Source organism: Rhipicephalus microplus, chromosome 10, assembly GCF_043290135.1.
Source record: "Rhipicephalus microplus isolate Deutch F79 chromosome 10, USDA_Rmic, whole genome shotgun sequence".
In the NCBI taxonomy this organism is placed as follows: domain Eukaryota; kingdom Metazoa; phylum Arthropoda; class Arachnida; order Ixodida; family Ixodidae; genus Rhipicephalus; species Rhipicephalus microplus.
Genome location: NC_134709.1, coordinates 66,075,856 through 66,100,830, shown reverse-complemented (window position 1 = coordinate 66,100,830; position 24,975 = coordinate 66,075,856). Strand labels below are relative to the sequence as shown.

Here is a 24,975-nt window from a genome sequence, read left to right as displayed (position 1 = left end):
GTGAGAGAGGACGTCGAGCAAAGAATTGATCCAAGAATCCTTGCGCTGTTCGGATGGCATGTCAGGGATGCTACACGATGACGAATCGCAAATGGCAGTTGATGAGCAGGCAAGGTCAGGAGGCAGTGGAGAACGGGATAGTGCATCGGCGTCTGAAATTCTGCGTCCTGAGCGATAAACAACACGGATATCGTATTGCTGAAGGCGTAAAGCCCAACGAGCGAGGCGGCCAGTAGGATCTTTCATGGACGCTAACCAGCATAAGGCATGGTGATCTGTGACAACATCAAACTGGCGTCCGTAAAGGTAAGTGCGAAATTTTTCTATAGCCCAAATGATAGCCAAGCACTCCTTTTCCGTGACGGAATAGTTGGACTCTGCCTTCGTTAGGGTACTGCTGGCATAGGTGACAACGTACTCGTTGCAGCCATCCTTGCGTTGAGCGAGAATGGCACCGAGGCCGACACCGCTTGCATCCGTGTGAATTTCAGTGGGTGCATTGGGATCAAAGTGGCGGAGAACTGGCGGAAACGTGAGTAGCCGGCGCAGCGCCGTGAATGCGTCATCGCAGGGTATTCCAGCCAGAGAGGTCCGCGCTACGGGACAGAAGCTGAGTCAGGGGGGCAATTATAAAGGCAAAATTGCGAATGAAAGCCGAACATAGGAACACAAGCCTACGAAACTTCGAAGCTCCTTTAGGGTAGTAGGCTCGGGGTACTCGGCAACGGCACGCAGTTTCGCAGGGTCTGGTGATATTCCTTCTCTTGAAATGACGTGGCCGAGAATTGAGAGTTTGTGCGCGCCAAAACGACATTTCTTGAAGTTTACTTGCAACCCGGTTGCCGTAAGGCACTTGAGAACTTGTTCCAGACGGGAAAGATGAGTTTCGAAATTCGACGACAATACAACTATGTCGTCTAAATAGCAAAGGCAGATGTGCCATTCAAGTCCCTGAGGACACTGTCCATCATTCTGTCAAAAGTCGCAGGCGCATTGCAAAGACCGAAGGGCATTACATTAAATTAATAAAAGCCGTCAGGGGTCACAAACGCCGTTTTTGGACGGTCTGGTTCAGCCATTGGCACTTGCCAATATCCAGAGCACAGATCCAGTGAAGAGAAAAGCTCCGCACTTTGAAGGCAATCCAAGGCGTCATCAATGCGTGGCAGGGGATAAACATTCTTGCGTGTGATCTTGTTTAGTCGACGATAATCCACGCAAAACCTGATGGAGCCATCCTTTTTTCGCACGAGGACCACTGGCGAAGCCCAAGAACTGTGTGAGTGCTGAATAACACCAGGTTGCAGCATCTCGTCGACGTGTTGAGTGATGACGTCACGCTCAGCCTGCGAGACGCGGTAGGGGCGCTGACGAAGTGGAGTATGATGACCGGTGTCGATATGGTGAGCGACAACTGACGTGCGTCCCAAGGGAGGTTGTCCGTGGTCGAAGGAGGCGTGGAAACGGTCAAGTAGTTGAATGAGCTGATTGCGCTGGTAAGGCCGGTGTCTACGCTGCGCAACAGAACGTCTTCGTCGGGTAGTGAGGGCGCGGTGGCAGCTGTGACAGCATCCACGGACATCAGCGTCGTATCAGAACGGGCATCGAAAGGAAAGATGTCATCGTAAGTGTCAAGACTCCCAATACATTCGGCATGCAATAAGGTAGCGGGACAAGGGAACATATTGCACACGTACACGGCACTGGAACCATCGGCAAGTGTTATGACGGCAAACGGGACGACAAGGTTCCGGCGACGAGCGCATTCTTGTGACGGCATACAGAGGGCAGTTGAATCGGAAACGCAGTTGCCCAAAAGAGATACTGCGGCGACCGAAAAAGCAGAAATGACGACGTCAGCGGCGACGATCACCTTTTTGGGTGAGCGAGGGAGATCTATGAATGTCGTGCTGAATGGAAACAAAACGAGTTGAGCACGAGCGCAGTCGACAACCGCATGATTAGCGGAAAGAAAGTTCCATCCCAGGATGATTTCATGAGACGCATGCGGAAGGACGACAAATTCAACGATGTAAAGCACTCCTTGAATCACAACACGAGCAGCGCATGTGGCAGAAGGTTGGACGTGTTGCGAACTTGCTGTGCGTAAAGAAATTTCAACCAGTGGAGTCGTCACTTTGTTCAGTTTGCGGCATAACACTTCACTGATTATACAAATAGCAGCAGTTGTGTCGACAAGAGCAGTTGTGGCGAAACCGTCCACAAACACGGCAATCTCATTAGGGGGCGAAAGATGAGGCCTTGGAAATTTCGTCGGTGGCGCAGCTCTTGCCTCAGGAACTGCGACTGTTAGTTTTCCTCCTGGGCGTGGTTGGAACGGCGAAGCATGGGGAAGGAGACTGAAGACGGGGTGAAGGAGATCGACGTCGGCTGAAGTCTGGTCGACGTGAGCGGGGGTCATGTGCATGAGGTGTCACATGCGATTCTGATTGCCGAAGTATGTTGCCGGAATGCTGAACATTATTAAAATAGAATCCACGGCGACGACAGTAGCGCGCGACATGTCCTGGAATACCGCAGTTGTAGCAGACGGGCTGGTTATCCGGAGTACGCCAAGAGTTTACAGGTCCTCGAGGTGGTGGAAAGGGCCGATTTACCGGATAAACCGTAACTGGTGACCTGTAGTAGTTGGTGGCTGGACTGTATGAAGGGAGCAGCGGTTGGGCAGGAGGTCAGCGGACGGCTTCTGCATAAGTCAGTGGTGCAGCAACTGATATTGGGGACGCGGGCGAAGGGAGAGCCTCGGCAACTTGCCTCTGAATAGCCCGGCGAAGTGAGTGGTCCAGTGTTGTGGGGGTCTCGTTGATGGTGGCGACAAGAGAGAGCTGTCTAGCAACTTCCTCCCGGATGTACTGTTGAATTTGAGGCATTAACACGCTGTAGTCGGGGCCACTGCTTTTGCACTGCAAAGCCGAAATATCAGCTGTTTGCGTATTAGCGCGAGGTGTAGAAATTCGTTGCTTGCGAAGCTCATCGAAACTCTGACGTAGCTGAATCACGGCCATGACGGTCTGTGGGTCTTTGGCCAGAAGCATATGAAAAGCGTCGTCATCAGTGCCTTTCATTATATTCTTAATTCTGTCAGCCTCCATCATCCTCGCACCAACTCGCCTACAGAGGCTGATCACATCCTCAATGTAGCTCGTGAAGCTCTCACCATTTCGCTGAAGTCGTCCCCGCAGGCCCAGTTCAGCACGAAGCTTGCGCATGGCTGGACGACCGAAAAACGAGGTGACGGCCTCTTTGAAAACCGACCAGGTGGGGATGTCGGATTGGTGGTTGGTGAACCATAGGTTGGCCAAATCCGTCAAGTAGAAGATGACGTGAGTCAGCTTCGTAGGGTCATCCCACTTGTTAATCGCGCTTGCACGCTCGTACTCTGCCAGCCAGTCCTCGACATCTTGATCTTCAGTGCCGTTGTATACTGGTGGGTCACGCAGACGAAGCACACCAGGGCACATGAAAGGCGGCAGCGTGGAAGAGGCTTGTGGGGGATCGACGCGCTCGGTCATCGCGGACTGAGATTGTAGCTTATGGCTGCGGAGCTCCAGGACGTTACCCAGCACGTTTCCACCAAATGCAACGAGCAAGGTTGCGTAAAAACACAGGTTATTATTCGAGAAACGTTAGCCGCAACATGCTGGTACAGGCAGGAACACGGCAAGCACGAGCCACACACAGACGTCAACGTCTTCTTTCACGCTGGCGCAGAGCTGACGCTACTATGCTTCGGTACAGTTTACATATTAGTCATTTTGTGGGAATACGCAACATCATTAAAGTTTATCCGTTCTTCAACAGAAAATTTGTTAGGGCGTTGTGCATCAAGTCAATTCTCCGGAAAGTCTGCTAGCATGCTTCATCTACTACAGAAGTGTGACACCAGACAGAATAAAACCATTCGATAATAAAGGGTGGAGCCAAGAGTAAACATCTAGCAAACGGGAAAACGCAGACTGCGAAACATTTCTGCAAGAAATCACGTCACACTGTAGAAGCATTTCAGTAGTCGCGGAGAGATCCTTGTGCGGAAACGCCCTTAACGGTAACGAATGGTGACAGCAAAACGAAAGAAATTACAGGGAAGGCCTGAAAGCATAGTCAAAGGTGACCGTCAGTATAGCCGGTTAAAACATAAGAATGAATGAGCACTCCACCCCCAGTACTGCAGCGCGCCGGTCATTCACCTGTGCAACGGAGCAATTATTGACGATTGCCGTTAGAATCATAACAATCTTTAAATGCGGAGCACTTCTTATAGTAGCACGATGTCACGGATCCATTGTCGGTGGTGCCGTCCGCACCCGAACTGTGCACGCTCGCATTTCACGTCTCGTGCCGCATACTCACGTCTCGTGCCAAGTGTCACTCCCCTCCCCATCTCTTTCCTCGCAAGGCCGACGCAGGCAGCGTCTGCTAGTAAAAAACCGATTGCCCACGCTGCCCTATCATTCGCTTGTCTCCCCGTATAGACAAATTCCACCGGACTTACGTCACGAAAATGCGGTGGCACTGTCTTGGTAGGCAAAACACGCTTTGCCTACCGCAGTTTTCTGCTGTCACGTGTACCCTTATTTTTGTTTCTTGCGTTTTTCGCTTATCAAACGTTGTCTCGCGGTAGTAGTGGTGTTTTTGATATTGTGAAGTTATGATTTTCTAATACGTGAAAAAATTGTGAATATCTTTAGAGTCTCTTTAAATAATGCGAACGAACTTTGTTTCAACTACGAGTAAATGATCGCAGCAGACAAAAGGTTAAATATTCCTCACTTAATACTGTGCTGTTGTTTCCATAAATAGATATTGCGTACTTTCGAAGGCAAACCAAGAATTTTTGTTTTCAAATGTTGTAAGGAATAATTGATTACATCTTCATGCCAAATCTGGAACACAATGGCAGAGCTATGCATACCCTGGTGGTTAAATTTGTCAAGGTTTCACTTCTACCGCCTAGTCACAAGAACCGTTTCAATAAAGTTTGCACAAAAAAATTAAGCATGTTTCAATTAGGCATAACTTTAAATTACTTTGTTTTACACTCAGCAAACAAGCGTCACGAATATCTAGAACATGATCCATCCGAAGCAGGTCCGCAGCCTGTATATTCCCATAATTCTCATTCGGGTACAAGCGCACCTGAAGGAGCCCGCGTTGACACTAGCACCAGATTCCGCTCTAGTTATGATTGTATAAAACTCTATGGGCAGAACTCAACATCAGCGTCCTGCCATTCCTTGAAGGCAATGCTTGTCCTTCATTCAATAAATAAAAATAATAAAGAGCACATAACGATTAAGCATTCCCAAAAAATACCCAATTACACATCATTCACGCGATACCACCCCCCCCCCCTCGTGCAAAGTTGCGGGTGGCATTTTTTGCTGTGAAAGCAAATACTACATATACTACGAATTGAAAGCTCATCGTTCCTTATTGAAGTTAAGTTGGGTTAAGCAGTGAAGTCGGAACGTCCGATAAAATTTGCCATTAAGTAAAGCTTATTGACCAAGAACTATCGAAACGAATACATGTGCCTGTACAGCCAAGCCATTTGCTTAAATACATGAAATGTTCGGACGTCACGTAAATAAGCGATTACAATTAGCGGGACATTCGTGGAAATTCCGCCTGGGTGGGATGGTGACCACTGTGGGTGGAGCTAACATTTATTCTTAGGCTGTAATCAATTACAGATACAAAGGCTCTCAACAGAACACTTTTAAAGATGTAACCATATTAAACAAAGCATGGCCTTTGTGTACAGTAAAACAGAAAAAAGGAAAATCGCCGAATGTTGACAAACAGAAAGCACTGCATTTCTCATGTAACGAAAAAATTAGAATGGTGTTTATGCAGAACATTTTCATAAAAGTAAAACAAAGGAAACCTTTTAAGCACGGGAAAGTTTAATAGCAAACGTCGTTCTACAACTTCACAACATAAAACAGCTTTGCAAAAGATTTGTGGCGAGATAGCTGCCAGAAATTTTGTTTTTCTCCGGAAACACTTTTACAGTGCAGCTGCGCTTTTCATTCCTGTTTCGCCACCTTATAGTACAAAGCTGCCCCCCCCCCCTTTTTTTTTTTCACGGTGTATAAAAACTCACCCCAGAGCTGCCTGTCCATCTCTGGGTCGTAAAAGAACTCTCTGGGGTGACGAAACCCGATGTCTAAGCCCTTCTGACCAGGGTTCTCGTCCTCGTAGAGGTGAAGCGCGTATTCCAGCGTCGAATTCGTCAGCGTCCTGAAGTGAACACACACCACGCATCCCTCGTACGCGCACAGCGCCGCCACTTGGTCCTCACCATTGTAATTGATTGTCTCTGCGAAAAGAACGGTGTTCTAATAGTAGTTAGTGATTGAAGGGGTCATCACAACCGATTTTCAATCATAATTTACGCTAGCGCATTCAAAAGTTGGACAAACTTCAGTGCCACTCATTGGTCCCTTAAGGGCCACTCACCAGGTTTGACCATTTCGAGCTGACAAGCGCAGTATATAGACGAGGCGTTCGTGATCACGTCTGCCAAAATTTTCAACGCTACGCACCGCGGAAATGGGTCGAATTTCAAGATGAACGCTGCTCCCCCCCCCCCCCTCTGCCGGCGCACGCCTAGAGAATGAGGACATGACGTGGGTGTATGAATGGCCCTACGTACACGGCAATGCAATGACGTTGATCCTCTACGTAGACGACTCTGCACTGACATTGTCAAGAGTATATACCACCTGACATGGCAAAAATTATTTAACACAACATGAATGGTTTATTTATTTGTTGCTTTAAGAGAATAAAACTTGAAATAAATAATAAGACGCAATGAAAAACGTGTGCATTTTTCTTTCATTTTTCTCCCGTGAAATGCTGTGAGATGCAGGGCTAATGTGCCAGCGTTTCGCATGTGTTCGTGTCCCCGCGGTCAGCGCTTTAAGCAGACGACAGCCGCAGAACGCTCCTCCGTGTTCGCGCACTCATTGTGCTCATCTACTCTACCGCGTCTAAGGCCGCGTTCACCCGGAGCATTCCGGCGCCGAAAGTGCTCCGAATCCGGTTCGGCGGCGGTGAGTGCCGCCAAAAGGGCCCTCTCCGCGCCGATCGCTCTCGGACCGATTTTTGCGGCGTCTGCCGCCGAATCGGTCACCGTGGACCAATAGGAGCGCTAGTCAAAGAATTTTGAAAAATGGCGACCAAGCCCTACTCACATGTTATGCCGCAGTGCACGTAACTGAATGTTGAAACCAACGGGAGTTTGACCTACTCTGTGGCTACTTCGCCTCCGTATTTCGTAAAAGAAGTGACCGAGCTTGCTGTTGGCGTGACCGAGCTTGTTGCGGTCTTGCAGAACAAAACAAACCCACCAACGCCGCTGACGTCGGTGATTTTTCTGCTCTTCGTGCATTACAAGACGGCCACTTGCCAGCAAATTAAGCAGTACTGTCTTTTCTTGCTTCTTGCGTGCGAGAATCGTCGAAGCACCACCGGATAGCGTAGTAGCGTCTGCGAGTCGCGAGAACAAGCGGGTGACAGCGCATTCATCCCGCGTTCGCCCCGTAGTAGATGGCATATTCGGCGGCACGGGGCGCGTCCAGTGCGAACGACGCTGCGTTTCGGCGGCAGGGGAATTTCGGTCGCTGTAGAAAGCGGATGTTTCAGTATGAACTAGGCATAAGCCGGCGTTTCCAAACCATCCCGCAGAAACAGGCAGAAGACCACGAAATAACACTGGTCAACAAAGCAACGCTGCTAGCGTGCTCGGGGGTTGGACTTGTTCGGGCACATCATGCGCACGTCAACTCATTGTCCGATGCTGGAGAGGTTAAGGAAATACATGTCTTGCGATGGCTACGCGGAGGAGCGGCAAGGGTTTCAAGCTCACGTCGTCTCATCCTCGTTTCGCGCCGCTTCAAAAAACCTGTTTTCTCCACTCGTGATGAACCGATTCGAAAAATTTTTGTGGCGAAATGTTCCTCATTGGACACCCAAGAACTTCCACTGTCATTATGTGGGCTGGTGAGTGGCCCTTTAAAGGGGTCGTGAAACGGCCACTTTACAACGACAATGCGGCACCATGGGCAGCCACACGTGCTAGTTATATCATTAGCCCGAGTGGACCTGCATAGATGCTTTTCCTATTGAAGAACGTGGAACTCTACCGCATATCGAGCGCGCGCAAGAAGCGCTCATCAGCGTCTGCAATACGCAATGCGCGTCCCACAAGAACGCTGCCTAATATGACGTCATAGTTCAAGTTAGCGCCGATTACGTATGGCAGAGACGTTGATGGTTATTCAAATTGCACGCGCTCGCAAGTACCGAGGAGTTCCGCGTTCCTCCATAGGCAATGCATTACTTATTATGACGTCACCTAATTAGTGCGTGTGGACGCCGGTGGTTTTGCATTGTCGTTTTAGAGCGAGCGTTTCACGACCCCTTTAAAGGGGCCCTCTAACGCTTGAAAACATTGGTGCCAACTGCATAACCCATCCGTCCGTCCGTCCTTTTATCCATCCAACCACCTACCCACCCGCCTATCTATCCGTCCATCCACCCACCCACCCACTCATCCATCCATCCATCCATCCATCCATCCATCAATCAATCCATCCATCCATCCATCCATCCATCCATCCATCCACCCGCCCACTCATCCATCCATCCATCCATCCATCCATCCATCCATCCATCCATCCATCCATCCACCCGCCCACTCATCCATCCATCCACCCACCCTACCGCCCACTCATCCATCCATCCACCCACCCACTGATCCATCCCTCCGTCCATCCACCCACCCGCCCACTCATCCATCCTTCCGTACATCCACCCAACTAACCAACCGCCCACTCATCCATCCGTCCATCCGTCCGTCCATCCATCCATCCATCCATCCATCCATCCATCCATCCATCCATCCATCCATCCATCCATCCATCCATCCATCCATCTATCCATCCATCCATCCACCCACCCGCCCGCCCACTCATCCATTCATCCATCCACCCACCCACCCACCCGCCCACTCATCCATCCATCCATCCACCCACCCTCTACCGCCCACTCATCCATCTATCCATCCACCCACCCTCTACCGCCCACTCATCCATCCATCCGTCCATCAACCCACCCGCCCACTCATCTATCCTTCCGTACATTCACCCACCCAACCAACCGCCCATCCATCCATCCATCCATCCATCCATCCGTCCGTCCGTCCGTGCGTCCGTCCGTCCATTCATCCATCCATCCTTCCATCTATCCATCCATCCATCCATCCATCCATCCATCCATCCATCCATCCATCCATCCGCCCGCCCGCCCGCCCGCCCGTCCATCTATCCGTCCGTCCATCCATCCATCCATCCATCCATCCATCCATCCATCCATCCATCCATCCATCCACCCACCCACCTACGTCGGGGTGCTCTCATGATGGCGTCATTAACTTGGGGCATACAAAAATTAGTAAGAGATGGCAAGAGGCTTTGACAAGCTTGTCTGATTGTACACGGCATAAAGAGAAAATCGCATCGCGCACGTCGTCAAGCCTTCTCCTCTTGACACGCATGGCACATATTCGTATGCCATGGGAGGTGGTACGCACGTATACGCCACAGGTGATTGACCCTAGAATGGCGAGAACAGACGTTAGGAATTTGAAACGAGATCATTAAGAAATTTAGACATCGGCAGCGTCGACCTTACGAATGCGAATAATAACTACCAGGGTCTCAGCAGGAGTCGAACCCAAGCGTTCCGCGAGGTATTCAGGCATTCAACGACAGAGGCACCGTCTTGCTAGGAAGCGCAGCCACTATTACAAAGAACACACGACACAAGCGCTTATGTGTGTGTGTGGTGTGTGGTGTATGATGTGTGCTGTGGTGTGTGTTCTTTGTAACAGGGGCTGCGCTTCCTAGCAAGATGGATACTTACCAACTGGCCCGATACAATTGTTTATTGACAGAGGCACGCCGAGTCTCGAAACTGCTAAGAAAAAAGATCCTACTCATGTATAATATTGGTGAAACGTAAATTGTCCTGTGTTGCATACTTTTGTAAACATCACATATGCACTCCTAAGATACAGGCGTTACATAGGGTTAACGACAATGGCATATTTAGGCGCTATCCACTGAAGTTGGTCTACGTAGTACCAGCCAGGACTGCCACACTCGCAAGCACAAGCGTTGCATATAAGCTTACCCATGTTGCTGTTGGCATCGTTCAACAACTGTATGAAAACCTCGTTATATGAAACATAAGTGAATGTTCCAACACATGTGTGCGTACATCATTTGTGCACATCTTTCACGCGACTTCGTAACGTTTCACTCAGTAAACAAGAGACCACAGCGAGCCTCCCTCGACATGTCTTACAAAACATCGAGTGCCATGGTACGTGGGATCTACAATTATTTGTTTCTTATTTTTCGAGGTACCCTTGGGTAGAATAAAGCTACGTTAACGTATGGGTGCTCAGATTTGATTCATTCTGCTGATCGGCATTGATAGACTGTTCGAGTTCCCTGACACCGAATTCACTTTTAAAAGTACTCGTGTATGAGATAAGGCGAAAACCTAGACTATCAAATAATCGTCAGTTTGATCCGTCCTGCTCTCCTCTCTCCCTAAGTGTACCGCGCTTAGCGCTAAGTGTACCCAGCAAAATTCGCCACCCTTGTGCTAAGCGTACTACAATCCGCAAAGCATTTTCCCCTTCGAGGTCCTTCTAATCGATACCTAATACGTACTGATGCCAGGGAAGGCGGCGCGAAAAAGGTTTTCGGGCTCGTCACCCCAGGGGCTGTAAAGGCCGCATTCCTCCTCGGTGGTGTTCTTGTCACCGCCACTGTTGTCATGTTCCTTATCGTCGTCATCACCGTCTTCGTTGTCGTCGTCGTCGTCATTGTCGGGGTATTGATCATCGTCGAACTCATACCTGCGAAGTGTTTACGCGCCACCATGAGGCTGAGCGGTGTTACTGCAAAAAGATTGCGTTGGATCTTTAAATGTAAACTTGAGAGGGGGGCTAGGGAGTCCAGTCGACACCCATTTTTTTCCGGAACCTGCTATAACCTCCTCCGCATGCAGGTTGCGAATATGCCGCATAGGAGCCGCTCTTTAAGATGTAACGTAGTGATATGCCTTGGTCCCTAGGGACAGAGTTGTTTCGCATGTGTGTTTATGCGCAGGAAGGGGATCTTTCACACCCCATGTACAGCCGTGGCCACGTCTGTGTAGAGCACGCGAGCAGACGGTTTTCCCCGGTGGTGCGAAAGCTTGAGGTACTTTCGGGCTCTGAAGTGGTGTATAAAGAGCATGCTTGGTCTAGTTGTCAGGCTGACCATGTCAGAGCCTGATACTCTCTTAAGGTTTTGTGTCGCAGAGCAAAAACCGACGGCTACCGTGCTCTACACAGACGTGGCCCCGGCTGTACAAGTTCGACCGTGTATTCGTATACAAGACAAATGCGAAGATTTCGGAGGGCATGGGGCCCCTATGACTAAGTCAATGTCGTTTCCACCTCCTCCCAATCGGGCTCAAATTCTTGAAATATGTTAGTCAAAAGCCTTAACTGCAAGCAGTAACTTAGCTACAAGAGGCGTTACTTCGTCTCACAGTCAGCTGCTAACATTATAGTACCACTTTAGTAACACTAGAATTGTGCAGGCGCAAGATAAGTTAGTAATGATTGCTAGGTCATTAGTAACTTCAGTTTCAAGAGTTAAGTGCGAGCGAAGTGAGCGATGGGCCCCACGCCTGCCGCTAACTTCGCTCACACTAAACTTTTGAAGCCACCCGTGGCACTGAGTGGACGACATGCGCTTCAAAGTTTTTTTAGAAGGATTTCGCCACACTTTTTCAACATAGTCAAGAAACTTCGCCGGTGGCTAGTTGGGCCTCCCGAAAACACGCAAGCCAAGCATAGCCCCACAGCATGTGGCCTGTACTTTACAACTGTCGACGTAAACTATAGTTTTATTTTTTTTCGTACAAATGAGGCCATTATTTTGTATTTATTTATTTATTTATTTGGGCGTTTTCACAAAATTATCACGATGTGGGCAAAAGAGAGTGAGTCTCTTGACTTTGCCCACTCTTCGTTAGGCACTTCGGGCAGGTACCGCAAAACAGCACATGTAAATATTCAATAACATACATACTGTAAGACAGTAGAAGCGTTGAAGTCTCGACGGCGTTTATTAGGTCGAATCGCCTGATCAACGCTTCGAACGAATAGTTTTTTCATGATGATGATTATATACAGATGAAGAAGATGAAGGTCAAACGTTGTGAATATTGTGCTTACACTAATTTCCCCCTTGCGCGGAAGTGGCCAATCAGGCTGCTGTTTATAACGGTGGTGTACGGCGCACAAATGGTTTTAAGCACGACACGAGAACACTGAACACGTGAATAATAAATAAACGACACGTGAATCATAAATAAACGAGGAACACTACTACAACCGCTCGCGTCGGGCGGCGGGCTCCACGCCCAGGCAAAAGGGCGTCGAGTCCTTTCGTCGCCTGAAGAGCCCGCTTCGGGACGACTCAAATGGCCGCGGCCGTACAACCAAAAGAGCAACACCGACAGGGCTCACAGTGCGAAACCAATCACGTGACTTCGACTGGCAGTGACGCCGAGTATACGACACGCGTTCTGGTGTTTCCTTTCGCCTTGGACCGCTGTGTAGCTGCCAGCGTGAACCGTGATTTCTAACAAACTTGATGTGAACTGATGGTGAACAGGCAATTGAAAAAAAAATAAGATCGTGCAGGGACGTGCCGAAGAACTATATAAATGCTTTTATAAAATCTAGGTATTTGCCTATCCACTGGGTCGCTTTTTCTCACGTCATAATCTTAGGTCTGTGTGTATACCGTGCGTATCCTTGCAACAGCAACTAAACGGGCAGGTGCACATCTGCCGTCGCCGTCGCCGTGATGTTCTGTATAATGCCCAAGGACGATAACAACACTCGCCTATCGTTTTGTCTACGCCAAAGACGACGGCAGCGTCTCAAGCGGAAGTTAAACAGCCGTAGAGAGTGTCGAAGAGGGGGCAATGTGATCCGGCAGGAACTGCGTGCTTTTAGTGGCCGAAAGCGCTTAAGTATATCTAGTCAGAAATCAGCAGGCTAGTCATAGAGCTTAACGTTCTGCGCTGTCAACACCCAGTTTGCGTTTAAGCGATGCATTGAACGAAGTTCAACTCCCACGCTGCCGCGGTCGCAATATCTTTCGTAAGCATTTTCTTAAATTTGCCACGTTGGAAGCCGAAGGACTGAGCTACTCTGCTTCCATCGCATAACATTTGAAGTGATGCCTTTGTATTAACTGCTGCACTCCTGCGGTAATAATCTCTTTCTCTCTCTCTCCCTCTCACGCACACACACACACACACACACATACACACACATACACACACACACACACCGTTCACCATTGAATTATCGGTATGTTCCATCGATTACTCATCAAGAGAAAAAAGAGAGAGTGAATAAATCCAAAAATTTTTTTATCGCTAATGTGGCTCTTATATACCTTCGGCCCAAACACGCATAATATTGGTGTTCCACTTGACCAGCAGTTACCAAACGGTAGTTAATAAGTGAAACCTTTTCTTTAAGTGTACATAGCTCTCACTAAGAACATCAAGCTCATAAAAAATATTAAGAACACGGCAATCGAACCTGCGAGTTCTGACGCCTTGCCCGGTTCCCGCGGTGTCTTCACCAGTGCTGACCACCGCCTGTCTCAGCTGGCCCTGTTCGGTCGTCGGCTGTGTGACGAACTTGGTGGACAGAAAGAGCAACGCGAGCATGAGGACGATCAGCACTTCTAGGAGGGACAGCAAGTAGTGGCGCTTGATGGACTCGATCGCCAGGGTCCTCCACAGAACTGCGGCTGTCTGACGTGTCATGGCCGGCATAGACTGCTCTCGCCGGCAGTGACGACGATGATGATAATAAAGACACGTGCCCACTCGGTAGCATTCACGAAGACGTAGACCGTAAAATGTTGTCTGACACCCACCTATAATATTTGGTCAGAAATAGGGTAACTAATAAAGAATATCTGCAATATAAAGAAAAGCGAATCATTTAATCTTTTCATTGATGAAAGTATCTGTCACCTGTACTATAATTTGACAGTAATGAAAGAGCGGGGGGTCGAACTGAATTATAGCGAATAAGATTCAATTGAAGATCAAAATATGCAAACACAATGAAGCTAACTTCAGTTGAATCTGAAACTTCTTATCCGGGTTTATACTACACATCTCATAGACCAGGCGTCTCAAGATTACCTCCGCCAGGTGGCCGTGGCCGCGATATTTTCTAGCACAAGGGTTGAGGCACAGGAGAAAAAAAAGCTGGAGGTGAGGGGTATCAGGGAACTTCAACGAGGTGTCAGCAAGAACGCCTTTCTCATATCTCGTACAAGGTCTCTTTGTCAAAGGGGATTGACGTCAGAATTCTAGAAACATATCGATAGCCATATATAGGACGACCTAAACCTGCAGACGCTGATTCTAGATTACAGTTTTCTTTCCACGGTTATCTTTCAGCACGTAGTGACCTCATCAGTGACATTACGCACGCCGAAAGTTTGAAAAAAAATGCACATGCTAATGCGGCTTGAGATGGTCATGAAGTGAAAGATATTAACGGTGTCTGCTAGGATCTATACGTAACTTTATGTAGCTGAAGTGGTATACATTGTGTGCCACGTGGCTCGAAATCTTCACATAGCAAGCGTCAAAAAATTGCAGTGAACCAACGTGTCCGAAACGTGCAAAATATTTCCAAACTCATAACGTCAAATAAACACTATGCTGCTGAAATTTCACCAAAAAATGTCAGCGTGAAGCTTTGGCCTTAATTTGGGCTTTCGGAAACTGTCCTGTCATGTCAAAATTGATGGAAAATGACAATATGAAAATTCCTGGTGTCTGACGTGTCACAACCCTAACATGATCGTAAGGCGAAGCCGCAGAGGAAAGCTTCCGAGATTTTGATTGCCTGGAAACCTTAAACGGTCAACAAGCCTTTAGAATCCCACCTCCATGAATACGAGGCCGCTGCAGATGGTATTCGAGCCCACGACCTTCGGGTTAGCAGTAGGGCGTCATAACCACACGACCACAACGATGGCTAGTTGCAACATAGTACTGAAAAGTTACTGAACTTTCGAACTATTGCCAGGGTGCGGAAATTCCCTGCACCTGCCATGTACACGCCCTCGTATGCTGATACGCAGCGGCAGCGCCACTTTTGCCACTGGCGGTTGCTGGGCATCCAACTAGGAATAACTCACGAACATTCCTTTCGTGACGTCGTGAGGTCCCCAAAGAGAGAGAAAGGATGAAAAACCGAGAGAAGGAGGGTTGCCGCGAAAGCCCTCCTTTCTCACTTCGCATGCAAGCGGAATGCGCTCGCGCCTTTTTTTTCAGGACCACTGGTCGCTTGTTTGATGCGGCCATTCATAAAAATTTGTTACCTGTTTTTTATTTATTTTGTTCCTGTGTTGTGTAGTGGCGAAAGTAGGCTGATTAATTTCTCAGTAAGATAAAACTTGATCGGCACAAATAAAATGAACTTTTTTATTGCACGTCTAGTACCAAAGAAAAAAAGAGACATACACGTCGTATGAAAGTGTCAGTCTATAAAAGCAGCTTCAATTTGCAAGTGGCATATGGACACAATGAGCGAACATTGAACACAGAATATCCGAAGTAATGCAAAAATTATCAACAATCCTCAGTAGGACACGTCCTATATCACGCAATCACGTTTGTTATGATGGCGCACATAGTTTTCTTACAGAACTTCAGTACCAAGTGAGACTGAAGTTCAGAGGCCGAGAGAGGTTTGACGTGATCATAACTTTCATAAGAGAGAATGGCACTGGAAACATTGTTTCGACAAGTTCACTTGTCCTCGTCAGGGCAACGCGCTGCCCAGACGAAGAAAAGTTCACTTGTCCAAACGTTGGCTATTGCGGCAGTCCCTGTAAAGGTTTTTAAAATCATTTAGTCCATCACATGCATTTAAGTGACAGTATTAGAAGTAAATACTCAAGCCGCGGCTAAATGAATTTCATGAAAAGGAAACTACCTATATTTAGTTGGTACATCATTTTAGCTACATGCCGAAAGTAACAAAAGGGAAAACTATGAGGCTGAGTCAACACAAATTTGAGCCTTTCATTAAACGCATTTTGCCGTCAGCAGCTTTGCTGCCGTCTTGACCAATTATTCTAGCGAAACTGCAGTATACAGTCAGGCTCACCGAGAATTGGGTTTACTCACGTACTTAAGCGAAATCAATACCTGCTCAAGAAATGGGTTGAAATACTTGTGTTCACCCGTTTTTACTGCGAAACATGAAAAGCATTCGCGGAACTGGAAATACCCAGGTTAACTCACCACCGATCCGCGAAAAACACGTGTTGCCTGATATAGTCATCTTCGTCGAACGCATGCATGGTTGACTTGCTCGGCGTATAGCTCATGAGCTATACGCCGAGCACTGCGGCTTTTGTTCTTTGCCCGCCGTATTTTATTTTTACGTATGTCGCACCCCATCCAAGCGAGATAACTGAGCGTGATTCCACTCGTAATTTTTCTGAGTGAGTGGCGAGAAGGAGTAGAGGAAAGCGCAAGAAACTTAAGCCAACTACTTTCCGTAGTTGGCTTACTTCACTTGATATAAACTACTTCACTTGATATAAACTACTTCACTTGATATAAAATTGACAAAACACGAAATAAAAAGAGTCTTATAAACAAAAGAAATGTTGTTCACGGTGGTATCGAATTTCTTTACGCGTAAAAAACTTGTGAGAACCAACAAATTCAAACATCCTCATCAACCTTGCTCTGTTCAACCAGATCTCCGGACGCCCAGCAACCGCTACGTGCGTGCATGTTCCCTTGAAACCAAAACTATAGCGCTGCGTTTCCGAGGCCCGGTATATAGTGCGACAGGCCTGAAAGTATTGCAGAGCTGGGGATTCTGGATGATAATGATGGCGGCCAGTATGAATGGCTAGCACCCACTCCGGTTGATTTGTATTATTCGCTTCTCTTCGGTCTTCTCTTCCTTTATTTTAGGAGCGAAGCTCCCTTAGCCGTGGGTCTGTACACATGTCTCTCTTTGTGCGTAACCGCCTAGTTCTATGCCTTACTCAGCAGGTGTGGAAGGACAGACAGACAGACAACGGACGGACGGACGGAGTACTCATGGTTTGCCGATAAAACTCCACGAAGCTTCGCCCCACTCATCATCATTCACTCCGTAGATATACTGCAATTTTTTTTCTCTCGTCAGCTTGTTCTCCCTTTTTCTTATCTGTTAATTTCCATTTCTTTTTCGATATACGAGTTTATTTTTTTCTCACTCTTTCTCTCTTTCTTTCCCCTTGTTACTCTTCTTTCTGGCTCTCTCATTCTCGGTATTTTTGCTTTCTTTTTTTCCATTTCTTTCCCTTTTACTGTAATTTTTCGTTCTTTCTTTTCTTCAATCGCTCTATTTTCTTCCTCTTCTATTTTTATAGTCCCTCTTTCAATACCTTTTGTTACTTTCTCTCCTCCCCCTCATCCTTACATCTCTTCTCCCTTTCATTTGTCTATTGCACCTTTTATCTGCACTATACCATACTAGGCTTTGCGACGCTCTACTGGCTCGTAATTTTTGTCAAGTGGTTACAACGCTCATAAAAGAGAACGGGGTAAGCGTGTTTTTATCCCGCCTCACCAAGAATTTTTTTTGCCACGATGTTACATCTTTCGTACCATTTGTTCCTTTCTCTCTCAATTTCTCTCTCTTTTTCTCCCTGCGTACTCGTGTTCTCGCCCATCAGTTATTGCATCACATGCCGGTTGAAAACGGCGTACGTGTTCTGGGATATAATTATAAGATGGAAAAGGGTGACATACAAAGCACGCGCAGGTTCGTGGCAATAATAGTTTTCTTTTAACACCACACAGACTAACGGTTGCTGTAAATATAGTTCCACTGTTAAAAATGATTCATCCGTCTAAACTGATTTAATGTGTCGCTCTATACTTAAGTTATACCGTTACTGTGATTGTTAAATTATAATTTTTATAGCTGCTGGTCCACCCTTACAAAAATCCTATATATGGACTTATATGAAAATCCCCATATATGGCTACATCAGGAATTGGCATATCTAGCTTTATATGGAATCCCCATATATGGGCCCTATATAACCTGATATGCCCAAGTCATGATATAGCCATATATGGGCCTTATATACCCATATATGGGTGTTGCTGTATACGGCTATATATGGCTATATATAGAAGCATCCATATAAGGTCTTATATGGATGCTTTCATATATGGCCTTATATGGATACCTTTATATAAATCTATTCAGATAATTCATCTATATTAGTTCAGCTTGTGTCACCAACAAAAAATATAGCTGCTCAAATCATTCTTCAGCTAGAAATATAGCTGTTTGTTGAAAGGTCTGCATGCAGTCACCATCATCTCCAAAACAAGGGCAGTACATACCCCCTAGACATTCTTGTTCAATTAAGTTATCCTCATTATATCTCGAGTTATTCTTAATAACTAATTGCTAAAAATGTAACTTGGTATCATATTTAAAGATTTTGGTGGGCACATGTCACTGTTAGTCCACTTTTCCTGAAGAGATACATTCTTTGTGCTTAAATTTATTGCTTACTTATAGACACTTTTTTATTTATCTATTTATTTCATTACCCACAGCACCAATTGGCTATACAGTGGGGGAGCGTCTACGAAAAGTAGAATACAAAAAATACATAGTCACCCAAACAAATAATCAGTCACCTGAATCACAATCTACAAGAGAAATTCATATATAAATCGGAAAATGTGACACAGCCCAAAAATGCAACGCACTAATTCTAACATAAAATAAAGCAAATATTTGAGAGTGTAGAGGCAATGCTAAAAGGCAGTTGGTTTTATCTCGTAATTTTTTTTTGGTAAAACATTATTTTGAAATACGTCAGTCTTGCATGCGATTTTTCTTATCTTGAACCTATGGTCAACACGGTCTGAGACATAGTTCGGTGCAAGTAAATATTCCGCTTTATCGATTCCGACATGACAAAAATAAATAGCATAAAAGAAGTCAATTTGAAGTTCGTAAAGAGATTTTTCACAGTGTGTTTGTTTAAAACTTTTCTCGCGTGTCAATGGAGCGTCCATAGTCAGTCAAAACGAAATATTGACTTGCTGTTGACCTTATGAACTGCGTGTGCATTGAATAACTTATATATCTGTCACACGGGCAATTAAAAGTCTTTTAAGTAAGCGGTCTTTTCCCGAAAAGGAGTTCCTGACAGCAGGCACACGGCACAGAGTGAACTCCTTTTCAGAAGCGGTCTTTTTCGTAAACGGAGTTCGTCGATCTCTTTTACGGCTCCGAATGAGTAGCCTCGAAACCAGTGGGCGCCAGCAATTTTCGAGTGGTGGGGAAAAAAGAGCGAATGCTTATTTTTCTGTCACCAAAACTCCTCGTAAAAACAAATTTCATATCCTGCAGTAGGTGTAATGAACTCTTTTAATGGTTATTTCCTTTGCTACTCTCGTAAGCAGCTACAACGCGTCGGCAATATCACGTGATGAAGCTCGGTCTCGCGCTGCGCCATTTTGCACAAGCGAGGAAAGCGTGGCAGTCGTGTGTTTGCCCGTCATTCAAGTGGTCAAGTTTCTATAGGGCAATGCCGACTCGCTTCACAGGAGTGATGGTTTCACGCATGCTGGTGCACTGTCTTTCGAGCTCACTGCGCAAGCTCTCCACAATGAAACGAAAGGTGGACGGGTACACTCGAAAAAATTGCTTGAAGTTCTGCTCACCGAGGTGAGGTACAGTTTCCTCGAACCACCTCTCGTTTCATCTGAAGGCCCAGATCGATCGATCGCAGGCCTTCTCCGACAGCTCCATTGCGTACAGCAAGGAAGTGCAGAACAGCAGTTGCTGCTTGATCCTCTCCTTGGCGGCTTTTGCAGCGTCTGCCTCGCTTTCCAGAGCGAGAAGGCAGGCCGTCATGCTTGCGATCGCTGCTTTTTCTTCCGTATGGTCGCCCATAACGTGTCGAGAGCAGTCGAGAGCAGCGAAAAACAAATACGGTAAATAAAAGTCCAGTGGTGCCAGACGGACGTGTGCACGTCGCTAGTTATGGGAATGCTTCCTTAACTAGTGCAACAAACTTTCTCATTGGTGTTTCTTCATCTCTTATTCTTAAATTTATTTGAAGAAACGAGCAGTGCAACAAGTCTTTAATTTGTACATCGTGATACATCGTTTAATTTTCATTGCTTCTCTTTTAACTGTTAGCGCCACGCTTTCGCTAGCGTCTTTGAACGAAAACACTAATAGGAGGTCGTTGCTGCCGTGTGTCTGCGCCGCAACACCTCTTTGTTAAAAGTTTTTCAACTTCGTAAAGGACCACTTATACTTAAAAGACTTTTTGTGCGCCCGTGTGACACAGGTAATAAATGAGTTGATAATCAACTTTTAAGGAGTTCGGTCAAAAGTGATTGGTTTGCAAGCTTGTCATGTACAAGTATTGTGACTAATGGCCTATAGAACGACTGCTAAAACTGGTGTCTATAGGTCCCTGTGCGCGTGGGAACGGAGGCTTTTAGCAATATTTCTTGCCAATGGGACACTAAAAAATGTACATTGTAAACGTAAACCACTTTCCGTTCTCTCAATACTGCATCATTAACGTAACAGCGGTAAAAAGCTCGTTCCGCAGAAATTCCGGCGTAAGCATCGGTGGCTCTCAGTGAAAAATCGTCTTGTCCATGATCGAAAATTGAGAGAATGCAAATAAAACAAATATAAATTTTTGTATTTGAGTGATGACCGAAATCATGCTGGCCATTTGCATGGCAAGCAAGTGCTCTACCACATAGCTACTCATCTGCTTGTAAATAAAGCATGAATAAGTTCCTCTTGTTGAAAATGCAAGGAAATTAACTGTCATGCTTAACAAATACACGTATCCTGCATACAGGTTTCACAGCACACATTTAATGTCTCAGCAATATTGCATGATACTAGCGTGCATTTTCATCGGGCATCACAACACGTTAATACCAACACGACTTCGCGGTCTAAAGACAGCCAACCATTACAAAAGGCACACACGTTACTGCGCGTATTCCCTCACGACTGCGTAGTGGGTGCATAAAGTTTTAAATCATTTCACACACATAATATTGAGAAGCACGTTCTGCTGGGTGAGTTGGTACTTCATCTTAACTTAGTTGCGCGAAAAAATTTGAAGTGTGAAAGGAAGACACCTGGACACAGCGCACACTGACAACTGAAACTTTATTGGAGAAAACAGACATATGTATGTGGTTACGAGAACACGTGAGGTGGAAAAAAATGATTAGATGAGCAGACATCTAATCATTTTCTTTCACAGTGGGGACATCGTGTGATGTACGGCACTGCGCTGTGGTGAGGGAAGTATTATTTAGGATTCAATAATATAATTGTAGATCACAAAGCTTCTCTAAAGGGACAACCATTCTCTAACCAATCATCACATTGTAGAGAGTGTGGCTGCGTGCCTTTGTTTGATGATACGGTAGTTAAAGCTAGATTCAGTGACACGGTAGCGCGGGAAATCGAAGAGGCGTATTTCATTAACAAAGCTGCGGATTCATGTGTCACGTAACTCTCGCTTATGCTACTTGCTACTGAGGTAGCTTTTCTGGAAGTGCATCATTTATAGAATCTGTCTGCTCATCTAATCAATTTCTTTCACCGCACGTGTTTTCGTAACTGCATACGTATATGTCTGTTTTCTCCAACAAAGTTTCAGTCGTCCATGACTGTTGTGTCTAGGTGTCTTCCTTTTGTATTTCAATTTTTTCGCGCAACTCAGTTTTACATTATATTTCTCGTTCTTTAAACTATGCTGCCCCTTTTTTACCCAAAACGCCGCCATGTGCGAAACCATCAATGAGACACTTTCAACATTCTCAATCACACAGCACTATTCCACAATTAAAATTGTTCAAGTAGCATCGTGCAATAAAGAGTACACATTGAGTGATTGAACTACGCACAAGAAACAGGATCAATACTGCTATCACGTTCAACTATGAAAAACAGAGTTTAATGACCCCCAGTTTTCTCACACAGTAGCAAGCCCTAATGCATCAGACCAGTTTATTTGTCGGCTCGCGTAAAACTATCTACAGTGCTCACGGATTAAAACGTGACATCACATTATTTTGTGTAACTATGTATGCGGGTATGCGCAGTTCCTCAAGATAACCACGCGATGTTGCGACATCAGTAACGATAATGTTGCCTGTGATGTACACATTCCACTCAAATTTACACTTTTATCACCCTGGTTGTAGATGTTGGAAACAAAATTACGGGCTATTCTTAAGTTTTTTTCGTTTGGATCCGTGACATTGCACCCTGCTTTGATGAATCAAATTAGCAATAAAATTTTAACTGCGTGTCCTTATCAAAACACACGAAAATATAAAAACAAATGGAACCTAAACGAAGAAAGATAAATTCAAACGCAAGACAAATTTGAACGCGGGCTCATAAATCTCATGACACCCTTGGAGTTGGAGATATGCAACTCTTTTTTATTTGTGATTGCGCAAGTTGTAATTTATCCTTGGTAATTCCTCAAGCGTTAAAATGAGAAAAGTACAGCACAAGTATATTTATATCAATATATTTATAAACGTACAATGGCACGAAACCCATATTTTCCTGGCGTAGATTTTTCGATTAAATAGAGCACTGTCTGGATCAAGTGAAAAAAAGAAAGTGTTGTCGTATCGCTTAAACAAAACAGCTTAATGACGTAACCACGATTAGCGTGAAGTTATTTACTCAGCAAGCATGCAACGCGCTATGTTTTCGAGTTATCATAATATTTATGAACAACGTGCGAAGGTAATGAAAATTATGAACTTACCTTAACATTCAACAGAGACTTGTCTTTCAAGGAGCCTGTTAATCCTAATAACCTATTCACACCTTAAAGCCACCACGTCCATTCGTACTGCTTTAGGAATAAGTTTTGAAGGAACGCTTGCCCGCAAGCATGGGTGTCCATTTTTTTTTCACGAAAAATGGACGATCGCCAATGCAGCGGCGTACACACGCACACGCACACAAAAACACTTCCACGTCGGTCCACGATTTCGCCACGTACAGCGCAGTAGATTCCTGAGAGCTGCGCGATTATCTTGTGTAAATTGGAGCAGTGGTTGAGCACGAAATAAGAGCAAGAGGAATGAAAATGTACCAACTTGATCAGCACTGCACCCATGACTCCGGCGAGCAAAAAAGCAACAATGGCGCGGGCGGATATAGTGCATGTAGGCTTGACAATGAACATTGCAATGAACATTGCATTACTCCTCGAGATCAATGATCTACGCACTTTTCACTAGAACTAAATTTTTCTGGGCCCATTGGCGAACGACGTTTTATTTTTTAGCAATTATTGACGCAATATTATTACCATACGACTGAATGTTTGTGCAAACTATTTTCTTCGTCGTTACTTGAAATGGGCCGCGGCACTCTCTTCCCTGCCGTGTCGACAGACTGGTGTAGGCCACGGCAGGGCTGCACGGTGCCTACGCGCTTCTTCGAACAACTTTCTCCAAATTTTCTACCCATCTGACGGGCGCCCTTTTTTGTATTTTTTTCTGTGCGCACCCCTTGCAACCTTGCAGTCAGGTGAGTTTTTTTGGACAATGGACTTCAACTTCCTTCCGCGGGCCCAGAAAGCTGCAGGTGCAAGACCTTTGAGACAGGCATTCTGTGGAGCTGAAATCACTGCTTCGTGTACGCTGGCTACGAAGACGCGTTTCAGCCAAATTTTCATCTTATTTCGCAAGCATTTATAATGATAATAATAATAATAATCAATCAACCAATCACCAATCAATAACTTTTTAACGTATCCAAGAACAACCATAGGGTCTTTCGTGCTGGCGCGCACGAAAAGAAAACAAAAACAAAGAATACATTACAGACTGTCCACAGAAAAGCAAATCAATAAAAAGAGCAAAAACGAGCAGTCGAAAAGAAATCAACGCACAATAGGAACAACAAATAAAAGAGTAGATATTTATGGAATGGGACTGAAAAATAATGTGGAATATACATAAACGTGCCGAAGGCTTCCTGAAAGACGGAAGAGGGAAGAATCTGTGCATGTGCAAATCTACGTTAAGACAGGGCAGCCCTCAGTGACAAAAAAATGACTGTAGGCTATGAAAAACTTAACGAATCAAGAAAGTTGACGTTAGAGAGACTCGGTATTCTGTAAAGGATAGTGTTGAAAGAAGCTGGCAGGTACATGCAACGGTCAATTCTCTCTCGATAACTTAGGCGGAGTTTGAAAATTATTACAACCGAGAAGGGCAGAATATCTCACTCTGAACTAGCTTGTAAAAAAATAACAGCTCAGCGCGATTTAGCCGGCCGTTAACTGTTGACAAATATAATATTCTAGCAGTGTTGAAAGGATTCTAGTGAAACGATGGGGGTAAATGGTTATGAAATTTTTCTGGACTCACTCAGTGGCTACTGCTGGATTTAGCAAGGCCATTCCAAATCAGATATGTATATGTACTCAAGTTGACCACGACATATGGCGGTGTACAATTTGTAGAAGGCTGTAGGAGAACCGGATTCTCGAGAGATGTTAATACAACAGGGAGAGAACGAAGGCCTCGCATGGCAGCACATTTAATGCAAGAAGAAAAAACTCAGCATGCTATCAAAAAGAACACCAAGATAACTGATCTCATAAAACTTACATAACGACACAGTATTGACAGCATATGGAATTGAAACGTTGGACGCTTTGCGAGATACAACAACAACAATAAGAATAACAACAACAACAA

General features: G+C 45.6%; 1 protein-coding gene across 1 annotated transcript in view; it reads right to left on the bottom strand.

Annotated features, from left to right (window-relative positions):
• LOC142774289 (phospholipid-transporting ATPase ABCA3-like) overlaps positions 1-13,947 on the bottom strand; it is a 73,192-nt gene extending 59,245 nt beyond the window's left edge. Inside the window, exons 1-3 of the mRNA XM_075874684.1 lie at positions 13,739-13,947; positions 10,773-10,960; positions 6,128-6,343 (exon numbers count right to left, since the gene is read on the bottom strand). Coding sequence (XP_075730799.1) covers positions 6,128-6,343; positions 10,773-10,960; positions 13,739-13,947 — 613 coding nt within the window. The remainder of the gene's footprint in view (positions 1-6,127; positions 6,344-10,772; positions 10,961-13,738) is intronic.
• Positions 13,948-24,975: the final 11,028 nt, after the last annotated feature.